This window comes from Zalophus californianus, chromosome 4 (assembly GCF_009762305.2).
Source record: "Zalophus californianus isolate mZalCal1 chromosome 4, mZalCal1.pri.v2, whole genome shotgun sequence".
NCBI classification, from domain to species: Eukaryota; Metazoa; Chordata; class Mammalia; order Carnivora; family Otariidae; genus Zalophus; species Zalophus californianus.
The window spans coordinates 162,307,488-162,334,190 of NC_045598.1; the positions used below are offsets into that span (position 1 = coordinate 162,307,488).

The following is a 26,703-nucleotide window of genomic DNA, read 5'->3' on the forward strand; positions in this document are numbered from 1 at the left end:
AATGATAATCTTGCCAGGTAGAGTATTCTTGGTTATAGGTTTCTTCCTTTTAGCACTTTGAATATATCATGCCACTCCCTTCTGGCCTGCAAAGTTTCTGCTGAAAAATCAGTCATTAGCCTTATGGAGTTTCCCTTGTATGTAACTGTTTCCTTTTCTCTTATGGCTTTTAAGAGTCCCTCTGTATCTTTAATTTTTGCCAACTTAATTGTGTCTTCGTATGGACCTCTTTGAGTTCATCTTGTTTGAGGCTTTTAAATATGTATGTGTGTTTCCTTCCCCAGGACAGGAAAATTTTCAGCTGTTATTTCTTCAAATAGGTTTTCTCTTGCTTTCTCTTTCTTCTCCTAAAAACACTGTAACACAAATGTTATTACACTTGATGTTTCAGAGGTCTCTTAACGTATCCTCATTTAAAAAAAATTCTTTTTCCTGTTCAGCTTGGTTGCTTTCCACTACCCTGTCTTCTAGATTCCTAATCCATTCTTCTACATTCTCTAATCTATTAATTCCTTGTAGTGTATTTTTCAATTATTGTATTCTTCAGCCTGATGGGTTCTTTTTATATTTTCTTTCCCTTTGTTGAAGTTCTGTTATCCACTCTTCTCCCAAGCCCAAACATTACTTTGAACTCTATCAGGTAGATTGCTTATCTCCATTTGGTTTAGCTTACTAAGTTTTGTCGTGTTCTTTTGTTTGGAGCATATTCCTCTGTCTCATTTTGTCTGTTTGTTTCTATGTATTAGGTAGGTCAGCTGTGTCTTCTGGTCTTGAAAGTAGTGGCCTGATGTAGAAGGCATCCTGTGATGCCTAGAAGTGCAACTGCCCCCAGAACACTAGAACCAGGTGCTCCAGGGATGTCCTTTGTGTGGGTTGCATGCACCCTCCTGCTGTGTCTGGGGTTGCCTGTGGTCAGGGTTGGCCCTCCAGCCGTCAACAATGAACTGCCATGACTACTGTGGGCACATTGGTGGGAAGAAATTGCCACCAGCATGACCAGCTAGAGGCCCAGCTGGAGCAGCTTTGGATATACTGGTGGGCAGAACTGGCCCTTACCCTGGCTGTCTGTAATGAATGGCTATGACTGCTGCAGGTACACTGGTGGGCAGGGCTTGCCCCTGGTGCAACTGGCTGAGAGGCCTGGCTGTAGCTACAGTGGGGATACTGGTAGGGGGGCTAGCTCCCCCTTTCTTGGGCAGTTGTTGTTTTAGAGGGGCACTAGTCCTGGCCAGGGCTGCCCACCAGATGGTCCAGGCTATAGCCACTTTGGAGGAGCATGTGCTGGGGTGGACAGATTGGGAGTGATGGTGGATGAAGGGCAAGAAAAATGGTACTTGCCAGCACCTCTGTTCCCAGTGAAAGTTCCTACAGACCCCTGCCCCTCTGGCATATGTCCTGAAATTAAGCAATACATTTCCATGTATAACCTATGTGCTTTTCAAATTGCTGCTTCTGTGCTGGGTCTCAGACCAAGTAATATAGCACATTCGCCTTTAAGAGCATACACTTGCTTTCCTCTTGTCTTCTGGCTCCCCCAGTTAAGCCCCACTGATTTTCAAAGACAGACGTTATGGGGACTCACCTTCCTTGTACACTTCCCCAGGGCCGGAGTATCCAGTGTGGGGATTGATCCCCTAACTCATTTAAGCCCATGATATCCCTCTTGCTTATGGGTCACCAAGCTGGGGGTTTGGTTCAGTTCATGACCATGTGTTTCTGCCCTTCCTACTCTTCTCAATGTGGCCTTCTCTTTATGCTTTTAGCTGTGGAAGATCTGTTTTGACAGTCTTTAGGTCGTTTTCAGACTGAGTTTCCTTACATGAAATTGTTGGCTCAGTGTATCCATGGGAAAGGTGAGCTCAGTGTCCTCTTCACTATCTTCCCCCATTCTTTTTTTATAGTAATTATTAAGCAACAAGCGAGGATGTCCCTGGCTGAGCACTATTTCAGATATGGTAACCCACATACTGTAAAATATGTGTGTATTCTGCTTGGACAGTTAAATTTTGTTGATAAGTTGTGCATGTGTGGCATATCCAAAACTGATGTTTGAAAACAACAGAAAAGAAGCCTTACAAAATCCCGAGTTGCATTTTTTGTTTGAACATCCATTTGTAAGTTAATTATGTAATGATGTTTTAACATTGACTAGACATTGGAACATAGGAAGATGCCAGATCTTAGCTTAAGTGGCATAAAATACAATCAGGGGAAATACACTTAAGTTTTTAATTGACTAAAACCTGTAGACAACAGCCATTTTTTAAGAAGTATAAGAAAAAACTTTTTTTCACTTTTGAAAATTATCAGATTGGATCTTCAGCTGTATCATAATGTATCAAACAACATAAATATGTAAATATATCAAGAAACAGAAAAGTGCCATGAGAAAAAAAAGCAGGTGAATAGAAATGCAGTTTTGTTTAATACAGGTTATTAAGAGATGGAAGGTAACATGTGAAGAGAGGTCTCAATAAAGGGACAAATGAGACAAGGCAGAACACTTCAGGTATAAAAAGTATTAACAGAAACATGTTTTTAGTATGAGGAATGGTATGAAGGCCACCATGGCTAAAGAAAAGTGAGCTAGGAAAAAATGGTAGAGTATGAGAGACAATCAGCACTGGAGGGCAGTGTTTTCTAAACTATGGGTCTCAACATTTTTGGTAAAATTAACTAAGTAGATCAAAAAAGAACTTATTATATAAGACATTCTTCATTCCATACTATTTTTAATGAGATAAAACAGTAAGGATAGTACTGTTTTGTGAAATTTTTGTTTCACATGTGCATGCTGAGTCTCGATTTTAAAATACATACAGTGAGTTACAGAAGAGGGCTTATAGATCATGGTAAAAATCCCAGACATTATTCTAAATGTGACAGATAGGAAGCCACTAGAGGGAGGGAAGCAGAAGGAAATGACAAAACCTACCAAACCCTTCACAGAGATTACTTTGACCTTCACACGAAGTACTTATTAATTCAAAGGGGAAGATTGTAACTTAGGAGCAGAGAAACCTGGTGAATACCATCCAATTAAATTTCATACCACAATGGTAAGGAAAACTGCCATGAAGCTCTTCTTCATGGGATACACTAAAAAAGAAGTATTCCTGGCAAAAATGCATCAATTGAATCTGATCTTGAGGAAATATTGGATACAGTTCATAAAAGGTACAAAATAAAGTCAAGGTCATAAAAGCTGGGTAACTGGGTGTTCCAAATTAAAGAAGACTAAAGAGACATCACAACTAATTGCAGTATGTTTCCAAATCAGGAAAAAAAAATTGCCATTTAGTACATTATTTGAGCAATTGGTAGAATTTGATATGAACTATATTAGATAAAAGTATTGTATCGATGTTAAACTTCCTGACTTGTATTGTGGTTATCTAGGAAAATGCCTTCATTTTTAGTGTGTATGTGAGGTACTGGGGGTAAAGGGACATGCTTGTGCAACTCATTCCTCAATGTTTTAGCAAATAGGAGTAAGAAAAAAAATGTGGCAAAATGTTAGTAACTGCTAGAATCTAAGGGAAGGATATTGTTATGGGCTAAGCTGTAGCCCTCCCAAAGTCATCTGTTTAAGTCATCCTAACCTCACAGTACCTTAGAATGTGACCTTATTTGGACAGAGAACCTTTAAAAGGGTGGTTAAGTTAAATTGAGGTCATTAGGGTGGGTCCTAATCCAATACAACTGGTGTCCTTATAAAAGATTAGGAAACAAACACAAGTAGAAGAAAGACCATGTGATTACTAAAAAGAGAAGACAGCCATCTATCTACATGCCAAGGGGAGAGGCTTCAGAAGAATCTAACCATGCTAACACCTAGATCTTTGACTTCTAGCCTCTAAAACTGTGAGAAAACAAATTTCCATTGTTTAAGTCACCTAGTCTGTGGTACTTTGTTATGGAGGCCATATTAGGGAAATTATTATATAGCTTAATTTATTTTTAAAAAAAAAGGTTTATTTATTTATATTAGGGTGCACGTGCATGGGGGTGCGTGGAGAGGGAGACTCTCAAGCAGACTCCTTGCTGAGCCCAGAGCCTGATGTGGGGCTTGATCCCATGACCCTGAGATCATGACCTGAGCCAAAATCGAGTTGGATGCTTAACCAACTGAACCATCCAGACGCCCCAATATAAGATTAATTTCTAATACTTGGTCAAATTTGATACTCCAAGGAATATAAGAATGTAAAGGGTCCTGAGACTAAAAAGCTTGAGGACCACTGGTTTAGATCCTTTCTAAACATATTTCCTTCCTCTATAACTTCTGATCTTATCCTTAATATCTTCTTAAAACAATCAGTATATTGGACACATGACTTTTCTACTAGCTTTCATAATGACATTAACCTAAAAGAATTATTTCTTCTTTGTAACTCCTCTGCTTCTTGTCTTGATGGCTTTATTTATAAGTTGCAAGTACTTTTTTCAGGTATTTCAGTCTCATGTTTTAAGCAGTATATGATGAATATCATTTGCTCTTGGGGCACCTGGGTGGCTCAGTTGGTTAAGTGTCTGCCTTCAGCTCAGGTCATGATCTCAGGGTCCTGGGAGCAAGCCCCATGCTGGGCTCCCTCCTCAGCGGAGAGGCTGCCTCTCCCTCTCCCTGCTGCTTCCTCTGCTTGTGCTCTCTCTCCCTGTCAAATGAATACATAAAAATCTTAAAAAAAAAAAAAAAATTCTGATCTGAAACTCACTGTAATTTTTAAAAATATCCTATCACCTTTTGATTGTTCAAGTCTATATTTAATTTGATCACTACAGATTGGTGTTATTCAACAGAAACTGCAAACCACATATATAATTTTGAATTTTCTAGTAGTCACATTAAAAGGTAATAAAAACAGGAAAAAACAGTAATATATTTAACCAAACATATCTAAACTATTATCTCAACATAAAAATTCAAATAAAAGTTATTAATGTATTTTATATTCTTTTTTATTCTAAGATTTCAAAAGGTGGTTATTTCACACTTATGTGAAAGCTACATTTCAAATAGTCATTAACTACTATGTGGCCAGTGGCTACTATTTTGTAAAGTACAGCTCTAGACAGAAACAAAAATAATTCCTCTTTATTTGTATTTGAATTCTGATTTGTGCTTTATATCCCAGTGACCACATCTTATTACCTTTCTTTCCCAGATATACTATTTAATATTTCTTTTACTGTGCTGCTGCATATATTCATTTAACATTTTATTTTCCAAATGTCAAATTCTAACCCTGATTTCCATTTCTTTCAAGGAATTTTATATTTTGAAAAATCTGTCATTTATAATATAGAATTCTGACCTTTTTGTTATAGTATTTTCTTAAAACCGTAAGGACATATACTGACCTTTCCATGTACAGGTAATTTCAAATTGTCCAAAGTCATGACAAATGAAATCAAGAAGAGAGAACTTGAAGAGAACACTGAAGAAGTACAGATTGTCAATGAAGTACTATTTCATTCCTAAAGTGGATGTAGCAGTGAACATCTAAAATAACATAGCTTTCTTTGTTCTCTTCCTCCAATGACAAGCCAACTGGTACCCTCTTGGGTATATCAAGAAACTACACCATTTGACGAAGTAGACCTTGACTTTCACACAGTACACTGACAAGCCAATTCTGCCTCTGGAAAGAAGATGTACTTACTACTTATTTGTTGGAGCTGTTCCATTTATACCCATTCTACTTATACCCAAACAGTAATGGTTATGCATTTTTACTTCACAGAATCTTTTCTTATTTATATAAAATGTCTAATAATAGAAAAATCAAAGTGCTCAATTATAAAAAAGAAACTCTGGTCTCAAATTTAACCCAACTGAAACAAAGACAAGATATTTAGGAGATTCAGTTCAAGATGGCAACATAGAAAGATCCTGAACTTACCTCCTCACATGGACACACTGAACCTACAGCTACATATGGGGGAAAAAAAAAACCATATCCAAGCAGGTAGAGGGGCTGAGATATAATCTCACCATAAACTGCACATGAACTCTGGTACAGTCACCTATAATCAAGAGGAACTTGAAAAACCGAGCTACTCCCTGCAGAATGATGGGTTTAACACCATATCAGGCACCCCACCTTTTATGACCTGCACTTGAGAGATGAGTCTCCAAAACATCTATGTCTGAAAGCCAAGGGAGCTTGAACTGAGAAACTGTTATTAAAGAGCCATGGGACACAGACTTGACAGTCGTAGAGGCAGCTGACTGCAAAGTACTCAGACTTTCCGTGAAAGATGTTCATCTGCTTATCTTATTATAAAGCATCTAATTTACCACTCTCTTAAGAGACAGAGACAGCAGGTGTCAACTTTGCATTCTCCCTCTGCCTCACTCCAGAGCACTGGTACCTCTCAGAAAGGAGTCTGTACCCTCAAACGGTGCCCCAGTTTTTGTGGCTGCCACCCAAGAGGGGCCTCTAGATCACCTGGCTCTGGTAGCCAGAGGGGTTTAGGACTGCAGGTCCCACAAGCCTATATAAGACAGAGAAAGCATTCTTAACCAGCTACCACCCCTAGGGCAAAGCACAGAGGCAAAAATCTGAAGTACGCAGTCTTTCTTTCCATAAAAGGGGACTATTAGCTTATTTTCATAGCTGCAGCCTGAGGGAGAGACCCTCTCCAGAGACCTCAGATGGTTGGCACTACCTTTGCACTCTCCCTCTGCTATGCTCCAGGGCACAGCATCTCCAGAGGGAAGCTTGTTGTATACACATCAAGAACCCCAGGTTTTAATCTGGTAGTCTGTTTTTATGGCTGCTACCCAGCGGATGTCCCCTAACTGCCTATCTCTGGGGGCCAGGGGGTTTTTATTCCTGGGTCCATGGGACAGTAACAACTAGAGATGCAGTTCTTGGCCAGCTACCACCACCAGGGCACAGCACTAGCATAATGAAACATATCCCAAGATTTCTGTGAAAAAGGCCTATTTACTTGGCCTGGAACTTCAGCCCGAGGGACAGGCTTCTTTTGGTTTGACACACATACAGAGACTTCTGCGATACTTTCCAGGGATGGAGACCATCAGGTACTATTATTGTGCTATCCCTCTGCCTTGTTCCAGAATGCCAGTAACTCCTAGAAAGGAGCTTGTACACTTCTCTGGCATCCTGACTTTTGTGGCTGCCATCCAGGGACACCTCTAGTTTACCTGGTTCTGGTAGACAGTGGGACTTCTGTTTATGGTCCCACATGACTATATGTTTTGCATACTTTAAAAGCCATTGCCTGAGGGACAGGATTCCAATCAGCCTGAATGTAGCTGCTGACTGGGATCGTCCACTTAGGGACACTGACAGGTGTTGGTACACCCTCAAATACTGGGAGCTACTAAGAGTAAAAATAGGCTGCTTGGGCAATCAAAAAAGTTTGAGACAACCAAGAGCTAGGGTAGAGCTGAACAATAAGGTTCATCTCCTGTAAGAGACCATTCCTGCAAGACTGGGAGAGTTGGTGGTTTTATCTAATGCATAGAAACCAACACAGAAAGTCAGGAAAATTAAGAAACAGAATACGTTCCAAAGAAAGGACAAGACAAGACCTCAGAAAGATATCTTAATGAAATGGAGGTAAGTGGTTTGTTTACCCAATGGAGAATTCAAAATAAGTCATAAAGATACTCACCAAGCATGGAAGAATGGATAAACAAAGTGAAAACTTCAAAAAAGAGATAGAAAATAAAAGTATCAAATAGAAGTCACAGAGCTGAAGAATACAATCACTGAAAAATATACTAGAAGGGTTCAACAGCAGACTAGATGAAGCAGAGAAAAGGATCAGTGAACTCAAATACAAGGCAGTAGAACTTACCAAATCAGAGCAGCAAAAAGAAAAAAAAAAAAAAAAAACCAGCGAAGATAGCTTAAGGACCTTATGTAACAACATCAAGCAGAACATTTGCATTATAGGGGTCCCAGAATAAAGAGAAAGGGGCAGAAAATTTCCCTAACCTAGGGCAGGAAAGACACTGAGATTCAGGAAGCCCAGAAAGTTTCAAGTAAGATGAACTCAGAGACCCACATCAAAACATACCACATTTAAAGTGTCAAAAGTTAAAGATGAGAGAACTTTTTTTTTTTTTGAGAGAGAGAGTACACGGGGGAGGGAGAGAATCCCAAGCAGATTCCACGCTCAGCATGGAGCCCAACATGAAGTTCAATCTCACTACCGTGAGATCATGACCTGAGCTGAAATCAAGAGTCCAATGCTTAACCAACTGAGCCACCCAGATGCCCTGACAAAGAGAGAATCTCAAAAGCAGGAAAAGAAAAACAACTTGTTTTATTCAAGGGACCACCACCATCCCACCAAGACTCATGACAGTTTTTTCAGCAGAAATTTTGCAGGCCAGAAGGTTGCAGTATGATACACTCAGAGTGTTGAAAGAAAAAGATCTTCCAACCAAGAATACTGTACCTGGCAAGGAAATCATTCAGAATGGCAAGAGAAACAGTTTTCTAGACAAGCAAAAGCTGAAGGAGTTGACCACCACTAGACTGGCCTTGTAAGAAATGTTAAAGGGACTTCTTTAAGCTGAACAAAAAGGATGCCAAATAGTAACAGTAAAACACATGAAAATATAAATCTCACTGGTAAAGGTAAATACATACTCTAATGTAAAGATGGTGGGTTAATCACTTACAATGTTATAGGAAGGTTAAAAGACAAAAGTAGTAAAAATAAAGTATGTTAAGGGATACACAAGATTAGAAAAATGTTAATTGTGACATCAAAAACATAAAATGTTGCAGGGAGTAAAAATGTAGAGCTTTAAAATGCATTCAGACTTAAGCTGTTACCAATATAAAACAAATTTAGCTGTTAAATGTAAACCTCATGGTAACCATTAAGCAAAAACCTACAGTAGATATACAAAAGAGAAAGGAATCTAAGCATACCACTATGGAAAATCATCAAATCACAAAGGAAGACAAAAAGAGAAGAACAGAGAAACTGCAAAATAGCAATAAGTACATACCTATCAATAACTAGTTTAAATGTAAATAAACTCTCCAATAAAAATACAGAGTGGCTGAAAGAAAAAAACAACACCCATCTATATGCTGCCTAGAAGAGACTCACTTCAGATGTAAGGACACATGTAGACTGAAAGTGAAGGGCTGGAAAAAATACTTCATTCAGTGGAAACCAAAAAAAAGTTGGGGTAGTTATACTTATATCAGACAAAACAGACTTTAAGACAAGAAAAATCACAACCAACCAACCTAATGTTATACTTCAAGGAGCTAGAAAAAGAACAAAGCCCTAAGTTAGTAAAAAGAAGGAAATAAAGATCAGAGCGGAAATAAATGACAGTGTCACTGATCTTTTCTATTGTCTTTTTAGTCTCTAAGAGCTGGTTCTTTAGAAAAGATAAACAAAATTGACAAACCCAGCTAGACTTAGACTTGCTAGGGAAAAAAGAATGAACTCAAAAAATCAGAAATGAAAAAGTTACACCTGATACCATAGACATACAAAGGATCATGAGACTACCATGAACAAATAGGACAACTTAAAGAAATGGATAAAGTGATCATTTATCAAAAACCTCCCTACAAAGTCCAGGACAAGACAGCTTCACTGGTGAATTCTATCATACATTTAGATTAATACCAATCTTTTTCAAAGTCTTCCAAAAATAGAAGAGGAGGGTATACTTCCAAACTCATTTTACAAGGCCAGCATTACCCTGATAACCAAAACCAGACAAAAAATGCCACAAGAAAAGAAAATTACAGGCCAATACTGATGATAAAAACAGATGTTAAAATCCTCAATAAAATATTAGCAAAATGAATTAAACACAATACATAAAAAGGGTCATACAATATGACCAAGTGAGGTTTATTCCAGAAATGTGAGAAGAGTTCAATATCTGTAAATTAGCATGATACTCCACATTAATAAAATGAAGAATAAAAATCATATGATCATAATATACATGGAGAAAAAGCATCTGACAAAATTCAACATTTATAAAAACTCTCAAAAAATGGGTATAGAGGGAACATACCTCAACATAAAAGGCCACATATGATAAGCCCACAGCTAATATCAAATCCAACAGTGGAAAGCTAAAAGCTTTTCTTCAAAGATCAGGAACAAGAAAAGGATACCCACTCTTACCACCTTTATTCAACATAGTATTAGAAGTCCTAGGCAGGGCAATTAGGCAAGAAAAGAAAAGGCATCCAAGTCAGAAAGGAATAAGTAAAGCCATCACTATTTGCAGATGACGTGATATTACACAGAAAATCCTAAAGACTCTAGCAAAAACTATTAAAACTAATAAATTTAGTAAAGTTGCAGGATACAAAGTCAAAATACAAAAAGCTGTTGTTTCTATATGCCAGTTACATACTGCTGGAAAGAGAAATTAAGAAAATAATCTCACTAACAATTGCATTGAAAAGAGTAAATTACGAATAAATTTAACCAAGGAGGTCAACAACCTGTACACTGAAAACTATAAGACACCAAGGAAAGAAACTGAAGAAAACAAAAATAAATGGAAAGATATTCCATGCTCAGGGATTGGAAAAATTGTTAAAATGTCTATATTAAGCAATCTACAGATTCAATAAAATTCCTATCAAAATTCCCAATGGCATTTTTCCCAGAAATAGGACAAAATCCAAAAATTCGTATGGAACCACAAAGATCCCAAATAGCCAATGTAATCTTAAAAAATGCTTCCTGATTTCAAACTATATTACAAAGCTGTAGTAATTAAAACAGTACGGTATTGGCGTAAAAATAGAGTCCAATGGAACAGAGTCCAGAAGTAAAACCACCCATATATGGTCAATTTATGATAAAGGAGCCAAGAATACACAATGGAGAAAGGAGAGTCTCTTCAACAGTGTTGGGAAACTGAATAGCCACATGCAAAAGAACAAAACTGGACCACTATCTTCACATCATATACAAAAACTAACTCAAATGGATTAAAAAGGTTAACATAAGACCTGAAATCATAAAACTCCTAAAAGAAAACAGAAGCAGTAAGCTTCTTGACATTGGTCCTGACAATGATTTTTTGAAGCAAAGACAACAAAAGCAAAAATAACAGGTGGGACTATTTTGAACCAAAAAGCTTCTGAACAGCAAAGGAAATGATCAACAAAATGAAAAGGCAACCTCCTGAATAGGAAAAATAATTTGTAAATCATATCTGATAAGGGGTTAACATCCAAAATTTATAAAGAACTTCTATAATTACATAGCAAAAATAAACAATGCAATTAAAATATGATTGAAAGAACTAGACATTTTTTCCAAAGAAGATCTACAGGTGGCCAACTTGTACATAAAAAGGTGCTCAACATTAAGCATCAAGAAATGTAAATCAAAATCACCATGAGATATGCCCTCACACCTCACACCTGATGGTGGCTGGGGGATGGATTAAGGGTGTCAATGGGTATAAACTTCCAGTTATAAATAAGTATTGGGTATTGTGAGGTATAGCACAGTGACTACAGTTAATAATACTGTAATTCATATTTGAAATTATTAACAGAGCAGACCTTAAAAGTTCTCATTATAAGAGAAAAATTTCTAACTATGGTGACAAATGTTTAACTAGACTTATTGGGGTGATCATTTTGCAATATACACAAATAGCATATCATTGGAGTTAAACCAGCAATTAACACTAAACTGTGATTAAACAGTTTTAGAGTATGTGCAAATGCTGAAAATGTTTTATCAAATATCATCTCTAAAGAGGAATCATATGTACATTTCTTAACTTTCTGAAGAAGAACTTACTTATAATGGAAGTCTATCATACATGCTCTTTAAGAACACATTTTATAAAAAAGGTCACACAAGTCAGTCAGAAACACCAAAACAAGTGAAAAAATTTTTCACAAGAGTCAAAAGTAGTATTATGAAACAGTCAACAGTAAAAAAATCAGACTAAAAATCCTGTATCTTGCAAACCAAATAGTAAAGATCAAACAAAAACTGAAGGGGGCGGTAAAGATGCAATGAAATAGGTAATAACTGCTAATATTATTAATGAGACTATCGAGTGGAAATCAATTTGTCAGTCAGAGCCTTAGTCTATGACTTATTAATTTGACTTCTGTAACTGTTTAAGATAAAATACCTGAATACAGAAAAAGGCTTCATGTAAAGAAGGGATTTTAAAAAAAATAGCATCATCATAAATAATGCAATTGAAAAAAATGTATTAAAGATGTATACTATAATCTGTAGGACAATCACTACGTACACACATGAACTCCAACAGTAACATTATATAGTGTCACCCAGCCATTATGCCAGATTGAAATGAGAACATGAAGAAATATTTGTCATAATTTCAAATGAAAAAAAATATGAGGTTATTATAGATTAGTTGTAACTATATATAAAAACCTGAACAGAAAAAACCCAATCACAAGATATCAAATATGCAATAGTACCAAAACAACAAAACATTGTTTTATTAGGGATGGTGGTATAAAACTGCCACTTCATGGAGTGATGAGTTTCAAATCATAGCCAGTAACTGCCAATCAAGCCAGCTTTGCAAATTATACATTTGGTCAATTAATTATCATCTCACGGTAACTTGTATTTATTCATAAATTTTTAGAAATACAATGATCAAGAACTTACCACATGAGTAGTTTTTAATGTACTGCCATCAAATCTGCATAAACTGGAGCTCTCTTCAAAGAAAATGTCACATTCTTCTAACTCTTGAGCATTACAAGGAGGTTTTTCTTTTTCTGGATTTGGATTCTTAGACCAGAAAATAAAATAAATAAACTTTCAACAATAAGAGAATGGATTTCTTCATTCTTAAAAAGATCAAAATTGTAGCAGTAATGAAAAACTGAATTTCAGACCCATGACCAATAAATCCTAATCAACAAAAACAGAAATAACAGAATGATGAAATCACCAGAAAAAGATATTAAAACAGGTATTATAAACATGTTCTATATACTCAAAGAGGTAAAGAAAAAGATGTATATGTTGACAGAGGTATGGAAGACATAAAAAAATAACCAAATTGAACTTCTAAATATGAAAATATAGTATCTGAGATGGAAAGTAAAAAAGATAGGACTGGCAACTAATCAGACATGGCAGACCTGTGAGCTTAAAACAAAGCAATACAGAGAGGAAAAAAAAAAAAAACAACACAGAACTGCAGTGACCTGTGGAATAATATCAAATGGTCTAACACATGAGTAACCAGAAGAGGGCAGGAAGAATGAAAAAAAAATGAGAAGAAATGGTCAATAAATGATGAAAACTATCATCCTACAGATTCAAAAAGGTCAAAGAAACATTAAAAAACTCACTGCAAATTACATTATAATCAACTTGTTGAAAAGTCGTAATAAAGAGAGTATCTTAAAAGTAGTCAGAAGAGAACAAAAAAACACATTATGAACAGAGGAACAAAGATACAAATGACAGCCAACTTCTCATCTGAAACTATGCAAGCCAGAAGACAATGGAGTATAACTCAAGTGATGGGGAAAACCCCTATCAACATTGACTCATGTACTTAACAAAGATACTTAAAAAGGAAGACAACCTAAGTACTTTTGCAGCAAACAGAAACAGAGAATTTACCCAGCAAACCTACACTATAAAAAATGCTAAAGGAAGTTCTTCAGCCAGGAGAAAAATGACAACAGATGGAAATGTGAATCAACACAAAGAAATGTAGAACAGAGAAAATGACAGGTATGAGGGTCAATGTAAGATTTCCCCTCTAATCTCTTTAAAAGAGAACTGAATAAAATTAAAACAATAATGTATTATTGATATGATAATACAGAGGATGAAGAAATGGAAATATATTATGAACTTCTTATGAGTGAACTATATTTTGACAGTAGATGGTGATGAGTTAAAGATGCTGTGTAAACTCCAGAACAACCACTAAGCACACACACATGCACATACACACACAAATGCACACAAATATCCACCCAAACAAAAACACAGAGGTATAGCTAATAATAAGCCAAAAGGGAAGATAAATGGAATCATTAATTTTAATATGTTCCATTGCTTAAATGCAAGAATCACTGCCTGGTCTTATATCCCTCATAGAGTAAAAATCACAATGTTCAAGTGATAAATTTTACACACACACACACACACACACACACACACACAAACAGAAATGTAATTCAAGTGATAAATTTTACACACACACACACACACACACACACACACACACACACACACACACACACACACAAACAGAAATGTAATTCTACAACTGACCAAATGTCCACACACTCAGTTTGCCAAAATGCTGTCATGTTATTGAGAACTTAATGAAATGGCTTGAGAAAGCCTCTGAAAGTAAATGGTTGGGAGTTATAGATCTATATTATCAAACCTGCCCATGTCCCACCTGGGATATGGAGCCACCTAGTTGTGGTTGTCTGCTCCAGCCTATATATCAATGCAAACAATTCTGGTTGCTATACTTGGCTGGGAAGGCAATATCCACAATTAGCTGGGACCATTTTTTCAGTGATTCAACAACATATATATGCCCAACAGCACACAGAATACCCTCTGCACTTCTCCTTCCTTTCCCTTTTCCATTACCTGTATGTTGAAGAGGGCAAAATTATAAGGTCAGGACTATCAACGCAGCCAGACTTTAACAGGACAAGACTACAGAGAACGGGGAATAACAGAGAAGAGAACCCAAGACTCTGATGCTTTGCTATAGCCATTTACTGATTTTCAAGCTGAGCTGAAAAAGACAAGTGGAAAGAAGAAGCAGGCAAGGGGCTCAAAAGCTGAGTGCCAATACTATTAAAGTGTTTGGGAGACAAAAATTAGAGGACAGGGCCCACACAGGAGAAGCCCTGGTAAATATCCTGGACTTTCACTTGAGATTCATGAAAAGTTCTGCCTTAGGAGTAAGAACAAACAAGGAATAAATATCAGCCATGTAAAAAAACATGGAGATACAGCACAAAATCAAATCAATCCTTAATGGGGTTAAGAAGATAGGATGAAATTTTGCAGGATGCAGGTCAAATATTGTTTAGAATGAAGTATATAGCTTTTCAATAGAAAAGTAGGTTAAAAAGTCATCTAAACTTTCACTTTTAAAAATAGATCAAAATAAATCCAAAGTAAGCAAAAAGAAGAAAATAATGTAATAACAGAAATGAAATTGGAAACTGAAACAACAAAAGACAATGGAAATAGATAACCCCAAATAATCCTTATATAATAAAGAAATTAAATTCATGGCTAAAAACTTCAAAACACAAAACTCCAATCTAGATGGTCTCACTGGTAAATTCTATATTTAAAGAAATAATGTCAATTCTACACAATCTCTTCCAGAAATAGAACAAGCAGGAAACACTTCCCCACTCATTTTATGACATCAGCATTACCTATGTATCAAAACTGGATAGCAACAGTAAAAAGACAAAACAAAAACTACAGACCAATATTCCTCCTAAATATAGATGCAAAAACTCCTCAATAACATTTAGGAAACCCAAATCAGTAATATGCAAATAGGATAATACATCATGACCAAGTGGGTTTTATCCCACAAATGAAGAAAATGTATTTGACAGAATTCTATAGTCTTTCATGATTCAAAACACTGTTTAACAGAAATAGAAGAAAATTTCCAGAACATGACAAAAATAATCCATAATACTTAACAGTAAAATATTCAATTATTTCTCCAAGATTACAAATGAGGCAAGAATGTCTGCTTTCACTATTCACCATTTCTATTTTACAGTGGATTAAAGGTTCTAACCAATACAGAAAAGCAAGAAAAAGTATAAAGATTTGAAACACATAAGACAGCCTTCAGTTGCAGATAACAAGATTCTATGTTTTTTTTTTCCAAAATGTAACAAACACATTGGTGTTCAGCCATAAATAACTTACTCATACAGACCCAATATTCATTTGAAATAATCAAGTTTAAAAGGCAATTAACAGCAATAAAATATAATATCAAAACAAACCTCCACTATTATAACTACTATTATATCCCAGAGCACACCACAATAAATAGATGCTGAATGAAGGAACATAATAGGACAATGCAGTCTACATGGCTTGTTTTAACACTAGGACTATGAAATCAAAGTTTCATGCTCTTACATATGAATTGTAGTGATTTCTGAAATTTTTAATTATTGCTGACAGACATGAAACTTGGTTTCTCCATTTTGGCCATGCTTTCTTTTGACGGAGACACTTATTTTCAATATTCTAATTTCCTTCCTACTTTAAGATGCAATTAACCGTATAGTATAACTACAACTTTATACAGTGTTTTCCTCATCGTTCTAACTCCAGGTGGCAATAAGTCAGACATTTTACATGTGCTAATTTTTGGTGAATAAACATATAAATGAAATTCTGGTATGCTTTATTCAAATTTTTAACATTATCTTAAAAGTTATCAGATTAGAACATTTCAACAAAACCTCATAGTTGAACGAGTACTGTATTACTGTACTCACTATACAATGAATTACTTTGTCAATCAAAATTAATTATAGTATGTATGTATACCCCTAGTGATATTCTAAGATAACCTAGAAAATTTCAATGATGACAAGTAGATTATTAGCATAGACAGAGAGTAAAATCTTAATTTTTTTGTCCCTACCAGTATTGGTCTATTGATTCTTCTAAAGGAGAATATATATATTTATGTGCATATATGTGTGAATATGTGTGTATACAGACATATGTATACATATATATGTACATACATAGATACGTACATATGTGAACACCCATCTTATACAACAATCCCACACACATATATGTATTCATGTGGTGTAAAGAATATTAGAATTTTAAGCTATATTCGAACACCAGTCTGTAGTGCCTAATCTGTGTCTCTAACATTAGCAAATGTAAAATAATGTTTGAAAAACATTGCATAATCCTCACATAACATACTTCTGGGCCTTTGGAAAATGACCCTACTACTGCAATTGCTTACCAGTTCTTCAGAGGTCAAATGCATTAAGCGTTCAGCTATTGCAGCACACTGGGCTGAGTCTCTTATAAACTCTCCTTGCTTATCACCGACCACTAGCTCTGGCCATGTTAGTCCTTCATTCTTTTTAATCAAGAAAATCTCCAAGCTAGAAGTTAAACAAGAAAAGTAATGTTACATTAAGCAACTATATAAATTATATAATCAACACCAAACAGAAGAATCTTCCATTGAATTTATCCCTCCCTTGGTGTCCAGCCAGAGATGTGTTTTACCAAAACTTGTGTTAATTTTAGTACTGCATACTGGAATACAGATGGATGGAAAATCTGTAATCCAAGAGTAAATAATTTATACTTAATAAACAAAAAAATAACGCTGGAAATAGTATGTCAAATGGCCTGATGAGAAGAGTGACTGGCAAGAGTAAGACCACCTAGAAAGTACTGTTGTAGTCCAGGTACGCAGTGTGTTACTGAACTTAAGTGACAAATGCAAGCAGCGTGGATCCATGAGATCTTTTACCAGGTAATGGTGGTGGTGGTGAGGGTGGTGACTGGGGTGGGCACATAAAGTTAACTGGACAGGAACTATAACTAAAGGTGCCTCTTTGTGCATGGAACCAAAAAGTAGCTTCATTTCCCTAACGTAAACAACAGGCAATTAGATCAATACAAATGTTAATTTTTAAAATATATATTTTAAAGAATTGAAAATAAAGTAGAAATTAGAAAATAATTAACTCTGGTAACTCCTTAGGGGGAAAAAAGTTGTTATGTGGCCTCTATCAACTGAAAATCTAATTCCGTACATTTAAGCCATTAAACACAAATTCCAAATACACTAAAAAGGGCCTATCAATGTAATCCTGAGATTAAGGTTTGATGCAGCAGGAAGGGGAAAGAGAGCTGAGTCAGGGCAGACTGTGGACACAGCAGTTACCCAAGTGCCTCTTGAACAGGAAGGGAAATTCACGTAAGCTGCTTTAGGAGTAGTTGGTACTGTAACACAGAGAAAAGTGGGGGTGGTGGTAGCTGTTCCATAGGAAAGCAACCTTTCCCATGTGCCATCTCTGGTACACGTGTGCCACTAACCTGTGCCCTGGAACACAACTGCAAGGAAAAATTGCAAGGACACAATAATTATCATAATTATCAAATAAAACATGTAAACCCATCAGTTATTCTTTTTCAAGGTTGTTATTATCACCACCTCACGAATTAATTACAGCATTTTAAATTTTTCTGAAACTACTTCTTTTAAGAGACTATACAAAATATCTTTTCTATGTAATGAGTTCCTATCATTAGCATTAAAAATTACTACCATAATATATTCTCTAAGAGAAAGGTCATCTTGAAAATGATGATGATGAAGAATCATGACAGCAACTCATACTTAATCTTCCCATATGTCAGGTGCTGTCAAGCATTTTATGTGTTTTTAACTCATTGATTGCTCATGACAACCAAATAAAGTAAGTAATATTTTGTCTTCATTTTGCAAGTAAGAAAAAAAAAAAAGCACCGAGAGGTTAAGTAACTTGCCAAAGTCACAAGCTAGGAAAGCAGTCTGGCTCCAAGTCCATGTTCCTTACTACTTTACTATTCTGCCTCTTTGAACAAATATATGTAAATGACTACTAAAGAAAGTTTACTGTGACCAGAATGTATAAGTACTGTTTTTCATCAGTTGCTACCTAGAGTTCATACAATCTCATCTATTAAGAATTTCTGAACCATCATTAAATTTGCACACCTAGTCAATGCAATCCTTTTAGTACAACTACATTTCTACTTTTTTTTTTTAAGTTTTTTTTTTTATTCATTCAAGATACAGAGATAGAGAGAGAGAGAGCAGGGGGAGAAGCAGAGGAAGGGGAAGAAGCAGGCCCCCCGCTGAGCAGGGAGCCCGACGCGGGGCTCGATTCCAGGACCCTGGGATCATGACCCAAGCCGAAGGCAGACGCTTAACCATCTGAGCCACCCAGGTGCCCCTGCACTTCTACATTTTAAAGCTATTATCAGATCCTATCATCCAAGCAAAAAAGAACATATAACATAATAACCTAGACTAGTTAACAAATCCTTCCAAAGTGAGAGGGAACATGAACTATTAAAAAATGAGAGATATGAATAATTTAACCAGGTACAGAAAATCATGTTTTAAACCAATGACACCACCAACAGTCACTGTGATTAATCTTTGTAACATAAAATTGTAATCAAGTACCTCAAATTTAATGGGAAAACAATACCGGTTTATGCTCATGTATTAAATGCTGAAGCTATCTGTGTGAGGTCCAGCCATTCTAGAGCTTTGCTGGGTTACTGCTTCATGACTTATATTAACAATATGTTATAGCTGGTTTGCCAATTTATAAATGCTACCTTCAAATCTCTCTCATAAAATATGTTAAAACAGAATGTGCAGATATATTTCCTTAAAGAACCTTTTAGATAATTAAGTTTTTAAAATATGTTAAAAAGTATAAAGGAATTAAGGGTATACTTCTCATGATAACCACTAAGTACAGAATTGTTGAATCATTATGTTATAAAACTGAAACTAATATAACACTATATATTAAATAAAATTAGGAAAGAGTAATTTTATGAGATTCTGTTAGGAATTCAGTGAGTTAGCATGTCAAAGTTCACAAAGAACGAGGCAAAAAGCCAATGTGCTTGATTGTGGTGACCTAACCATAGTCAGATGGGTGATTACCAGAAACATTAGATTCCAGGGTTCTTTTCATCTTAGTGTCCTTTTCTACATCTTTATTATCCAGGTAAATGAGGTATCTATTCAATTGGTGTAATTGGATGTGTTAGTAAGTATGATATTCCTAAAGAAAGAAGTAGTAAGACTGTTGGTCAGGACTCTAAATGACTTTTATCACCTTGAAGGTGGGATTTTTGCAAACTATCATGTCCATGAGATTGAGTTTAATCTAGCTCAGATCAACTTTTCACTCTCCCTCTAAAAGAGTAATACTTTTCTGAGAATTACAATAAAAGTACTTTCATAAACTTTTGCAGGAGTAATTATGAAAGATGTTGGAAGAACTACACTGATTACTTAAATATACCATGATTAAAACTGGTTAGCAAGAATTACTACAACAGTTAAAAAAAAAAAAAAAATCCATGTCCCAAAACAGAAAGACAAGGGATCAGATTCACAGAAATCATTCTTTTTTGTTGAACTCACTGAATACTGAACACTGAATAGTTCAATAATTCTCAATAAATTATAAATGACATCATTTACTTATGAATCTATTTTTCTTACTGCATTAAAAAAGAAAGTATAAGCAAGTCACTAAATTTCCACTTTAATAAAATGAATTCAGGATCTAAAAGCATAAAGCCTAAAATTTTTTTGAAGTAGATAACTATTTCTTAGACTCTCAGGATTTAGACTCATATCAAAGACTCATCTGGGTCTTTTATTACAAATTGAAAATTATATTTAAGGTAAAAATATCTAATTTTAACCCACTTCTGACCAAATTTGACCCTTTTTATCACAGAATGCAGTAATTACTGACAATCTATAATGAAAGAGTAATTTTATTAATCAAAATAACTGGGGAGTAAGTAAAGTATCTGGGACAACAGATTTGCAAAGGGGAATAAAAGCAGAAGCAAAGGTTATAGTTTTATAAGACACTTGACCTTTACCTATTTGTTTTACATATTCCTTTTACTGAGGTTTTTATAGATAAAATTCAGATTTTAAATGTAGAATTCATTGACTTTGACACCTGTGTCACTCAGTGAAGCTACTGACTCATCCAGAAAGTCATTCACTGTAGCAAAAGATGCAGTCAAAATATCCAATAAAGGACCATTTTTTAAAAATGATTGTGAAAATAAATAAATAAATAAATAAATAAATAAAATGTGCAGTTAGTTGATAGAGTAAAATACCATAAATAAAGGAGAATAAAATAAATCATTATGTATACATTATCCAAGATTTATTGTTGAAAGTCAACAAAAGCAAACTATAAAAAACTGTATAGTTGTGTTGAAATCTTTTTTGTTAAAAAAAAATATTTATCTGCTTGGATATGCATAAAATGCCTGTAAGAGAAAACTAATAATAGTGGTTATGGAGAGGGGAAGGGTGACTGGAGGGCCTGGGCTAGAGGAAGACTTCATACAGCTTAAAATCTAAAGAACAGTAATTAGGGGCGCCTGGGTGGCTCAGTCGTTAAGCGTCTGCCTTCGGCTCAGGTCATGATCCCAGCGTCCTGGGATCGAGCCCCACTCATCAGGCTCCCTGCTCCACAGGAGGCCTGCTTCTCCCTCTGCCACTCCCCCTGCTTGTGTTCCCTCTCTCGCTGTGTCTCTCTCGGTCAAATAAATAAAATCTTTAAAAAAAAAAATAAAGAACAGGAATTATTATCTAGTTGGCAAACTGAAATTAATAAGAGAAAATTAGTTAAAAAATTTTTAAAGTACTAAAATAAATAACCATTTTTCGGGGCACCTGGGCAGCTCAGTTGGTTAAGCGACTGCCACTGGCTCAGGTCATGATCCTGGGATCCTGGATTTGAGCCCTGCATAGGGTTCCCTGCTCAGTGGGTGGTTGGCTTCTCCCTCTCCCTCTGCCCTACCCCAACTTTTGTGTAGGCTCTCTCATTAAAAAACAAAAACATTTTTATCTATTAATTATTACTGTTAATATTGTTACGATTTTATTCAGAGATGGTAATGAAAAGCTCTACCACAGAATGCAAACAATGACTATAGTAGCATCTTTAATCTTAACGATAATTATACTTTTTGATACAGTAACTCCATTTTTAATCTATATTAAGAAAAAGAATCAGCAATACAGACAGACCTATTGTAGTATTCAACTTTGGTGTAACCACTGTGGAAAGGATAAAAAAAAAAAGAAAAAGAAAAAAATTTAAATATAAATACAACTGTCTATATATACCAATTATTCTCTTTAATTATCCATGTACTGCTTTCTTGATCAATAGACGAATAGAGATTTCCTTCCAGAAACTTCTGATCCTTCAGCACAATGTTGATGTGATCAGGCACAAACTGTACTTGAATGTCCTCCTTAGAACTGCCTTCTGGAAGCCGTATTGTTACTGTCAAATCATCTTCAGTCTGCTGCCAGTAATACAGAGGTTCTGTTGGGAAAAGAAAAATACTTTATGTAATAAAAAAGTGCAAACAGAATACACAAAATCAGAGACTAGAGCATACAAAAGAACACCTATCTAAAAGAATCTTAGCATAATTTCTAGTGATCTTACAAAAAAAAAGTAATTATAAACAAACACATTCAGATCTCTTTGGGGAATTTTCAGAGTTATAACAATTTCACCTAACATTCCTCTTCTGGGCTTACCTAATACTCCAGGACATAAACACTCATAAAATACTAATGACAGCAATCCTTTATCCCCATTCTCTTCCTGATTCCCAGTTACCCTCTCTTTTCCTCCTTCTTGCTCTTCTCTTTACACACATACACACACAGAGCAGATTTCTAGTTCAAAAGAATGACAAGTATGTCATAAACTACTGTCTGAAACTTTCACCATTGCCTTGATTTGTCCCAACAATGTAACTCTGTGATATAGGAGGCCACTATTATTTGGTGAGATACACATCCACACAAAAATAAAAGATTTATTTGTTTACAAAGGAACTAGCTTTTCTCCCCCACAACTTTGTTGCATGAAAGCAATTTCATAGGAAATTCAAGGGCTGTCAGTGTATTTTGTTAAGTTTCCAATGAAAGAATCCTCCCTTCACCTCATCTCCCTGGTTTGTCTTCTAAAAAGCCAGCTACTGAAGAAATACCTTAAAACCCATCATACTACATACAACCATGAAATAAAATAGGGCTTACGTACAAAAATAAACATTTGCTTAATGATATCCATAAATATTAATCTGTCCACGTGCTCATTAGAAAGGAATATGATATAGTGGTTAGAACTAGTACTCCAGAGTTTACTAGTCATAGGTCTGAATCTTGGCTCAACCATTTATTAATTTTGGTATACAACTTCATCTCTGACCCTCTTTTTTCTAATTAGTAAAAGAAGATAACAAAATATTACATACCTCACAGAACTATTAAAATTAAATGAGTTAATACATATAGAATATTTAATATCAATCCTGTTATTAAATATACCATAAATCCTCACTAAATGTGGGTTATTATTCTTGTTTGGGGGTTATTATTCTTTTTATTTTTGCGCAGTTTTGTGTAAACGCTTTGTGAGTACTAGATATGCTTGAAGATTTAACACTAAGTATGATGTATCTTCTTCAAGGGTCACTTCTACTTGATGTTAAATAAAATTTAACAAGCATATTATAGAAATACAAAAATGAATAAATTTTCAATATAAAATTGTTACTTTGGATTAATTTCTAACTTGTATCACATTCCTTTAAGCAGGCACTCAGAGCCTCTCTTATCTTTTTAGAAGTACTTTTAATATAAACTCACTGAAAAAGTTTCAACTGTAGCTTAAAAGATTGATAACTATAAGCTCCATAAGGCAAGTAATTTGTTTCACTCAATTTTCTGTCTACCACAAAAGTTAACAAGGCAATTAATATGTAACAATGACTCAATGGATAACTTCTGGCAGATATGGAAAGGGGAAGAGTCTACAAAATCACAGGAGCTTTTAGTAAAAATTAAAGGCCATAGAAGTAGAATAAAAGGAAAGCCAGAATTTTTTAAACCCCTCTCCACTAAAAATTATACAAACAACTAAATAATTTCCTCAACTGCTGGTTGCCTAATGCCTTTCTATGTTTTTGGAAATCATGTTTTAAGTCTTTTTTTTTTTTTAAGATTTTATTTATTTATTTGACAGAGAGATAGAGAGAGCCAGAGCGTACAAATGGGGGGAAAAGAAGAGGGCGAAGGAGACCAGGCTCCCCGCTGAGCAGGGAGCCCGACATGGGGCTCGACCCCAGGACCCTGAGATCATAACCTGAGCTGAAGGCAGATGCTTAACTGACTGAGCCAGCCAGGCGCCCCACGTTTTAAGTCTTTCAAAGAAAATGCTATTACGTATGTCATTATGACAACACCAAATAGGCAACAGACAGTATCAGTCTTCTTGAGATTTACAGAAAATGAAACCAGTACATATACTCAGAAGATTATTTACAAGAAAGCATGCTATAATTAACAAATTATCCATAATTTTTTTAAAAATTAATTTTTCCTTTACAAGTAAAGGCTGTTTATTAGAAGGAAAACAAAAATACAGGGGATCTGAGGTTCACACTAAAAGGGAAGAAATGACATAATGATGTATTCAGGAGGAATTCAGTATTAGTGAGATGTCAACAAGAAAAACACCTGGACTGGTAGTTAGTGATTTAAAAAAGATGTGTCTCTCCCAGACTATGATCTGTCTTGGAACCACATGGGTCTCAACTACTAGGCAGAATGGTTCCAAAGATTAGGGCATTCTTTCACTCCTTTGCAATTGCTCACCAAGAGTTCTAAAGGGCATGTGGTCTAGAGACATGAATAACTGTTTTGGCTAAGCTCTAGAAAACTTTAACATTATAATTTAGGCAGAATTTATTTGGAAAGGGATCTTAGAGATAATCTAACAAAAAACGCATTACGTATGAGGAAACCAATTTTTTGAGAGGCTAAATAAAAGGCCATTAAGCACAATTCTCATATTCAAAGGTGCATATGTCTATAAACCCGGGAAAAATATTTTTAAAACATTTATTACATTATTATTTTCAAAGGATTTTTGTTTAGAAAGCTCTAACTAGATAAAAATAGTGAAACTAATTTTTATTTCATATAATCAAGTAACAAAAAGGTACAAAGACTAATATGTATAATTGTTAAATGTTGTGAAAATCTCTGTTAAGTAAAATATACTATTCTCTGGCTATAAACATCAGAAATATGAACAGTACTGATTACAGAGTGATGTTCTCTTGAATATAAGAGTACATATTCTTTGTATGGAAATATAATTTATTTATGTGAGAGAGAGCGAGAGAATGCACACACCAGCAGGGGGAAGGGGAGAGGGAGAGAACCCTCAACCAAACTTCCTGATGAGTGCAGAGCCAAAGCAGGGCTCGATCCCAGCACCCTGAGATCATGACCTGAGCGAAAACCAAGAGTTGACACTCAACTGACTGAGCCACCCAGGTGCTCCAGTAAATATAAATTTCTTTTGGAAGACCTTATTACTGTCTTTGTTCTAAAACATTATCTTCATCCATTTATTCATTTAACATTGGGAAAACTTGGTGATTTTGCCCTCAAGAACTTTTTTTCAGGTTAGCACTAAAAGTTAAGTAAAAGTACATTAGTATACACCTATAATCAACAGAGTTTAGTTTATTTTAAAAGATTAATATCTTCAATACTAATGTGCTAGCTTCTCGAACACCAATAACAGAGACATCATTTATTCATTTAATAGGTATTTATTAAACATCTAATCAGGTAAGCTAATGTACAGATTTTTTTTTTAAAGATTTTATTTATTTTTATTTATTTGACACAGAAACAGAGATAGAGAGAGAGAGCATAAGCAGGGGGAGTGGCAGGCAGAGGGAGAGGGAGAAGCAGGCTCTCTACTGAGCAAGGAGCCCGATGTGGGGCTTGATCCCAGGACCATGGCCTGAGCCGAAGGCAGACGCTTAACCGACTGAGCCACCCAGGCGCCCCTAATGTACAGATTTTTTAAAACATTTTGGTAATTACTAATTAAAACAGTTCATACTATTTAGGTAGTACATTTTACAAAAGACCATCCTGACGAATATAAAGGGAAATAAAGAAAAATTAAAAACCCGTCTGGTCCTAGTAGAAGCCAAAACCTAACCAAGACAAACCAGCCATAAATGTGTGTGTGCATAAATACACATGAGCTCTGTGAAGGTGAATAGTAAAATTACCTTTGATTTTCTCTGACATGTTCTCATTCTTATTTTCAAGATCTTGACCGACATGAACAAATGTGAAGGACTTGTAGGAGACAATCATCAGACCCTTCCCATCAGGTTCAATAGCAGCATAATGTGGCACTGACTTTCCACGGAGAATATCACATTTAATAATTTCATATTTGTCATTATCTGTAAGAAAACAAAGTATTTTAGAACAAAAAAATTACAAATAAAACACTATATTATAAAAATATCCTGAAAATATTTGTATATTGGTTTTAATTTAAATTAAGTATTTTAAGTGCAGTGCTCACTTCGGCAGCACATAAACTAAGTATTTTAAGTGTACTGTTAAAAGGCATGCTACTAAGAGTCTTTTCATAGGGATAAAAAGATTTATAACCTAATTTTCTGTAAATACACTCCTACTTTAAAATACTAGGTCTAGGGGTGCCTGGGTGGCTCAGTTGGTTAAGCAACTGCCTTCGGCTCAGGTCATGATCCTGGAGTCCTGGGATCGAGTCCCGCATCGGGCTCCCTGCTCAGCAGGGAGTCTGCTTCTCCCTCTGACCCTCTTCCCTCTTGTGCTCTCTATCTCTCATTCTCTCTCTCTCAAATAAATAAATAAAATCTTTAAAAAAAAAATACTAGGTCTGATGAAATTTGCTCTAAGTTATGCTTTCCAGTGTGGAAAGTAGCACACTACTGGCCATAGGGGCTATTTAATCAAAATTAAGCAAA

At 35.4% G+C, this 26,703-nt stretch overlaps 1 protein-coding gene across 2 annotated transcripts in view; it reads right to left on the minus strand.

Annotated features, from left to right (window-relative positions):
- NUDCD1 (NudC domain containing 1) overlaps window positions 1–26,703 on the minus strand; it is a 91,814-nt gene that overhangs the window by 35,514 nt on the left and 29,597 nt on the right. For both annotated transcript variants that reach the window (XM_027605821.2, XM_027605815.2), the window contains exons 5-8: window positions 25,972–26,151; window positions 21,977–22,181; window positions 17,024–17,168; window positions 12,658–12,783 (exon numbers count right to left, since the gene is read on the minus strand). In XM_027605821.2, coding sequence (XP_027461622.1) covers window positions 12,658–12,783; window positions 17,024–17,168; window positions 21,977–22,181; window positions 25,972–26,151 — 656 coding nt within the window. The remainder of the gene's footprint in view (window positions 1–12,657; window positions 12,784–17,023; window positions 17,169–21,976; window positions 22,182–25,971; window positions 26,152–26,703) is intronic.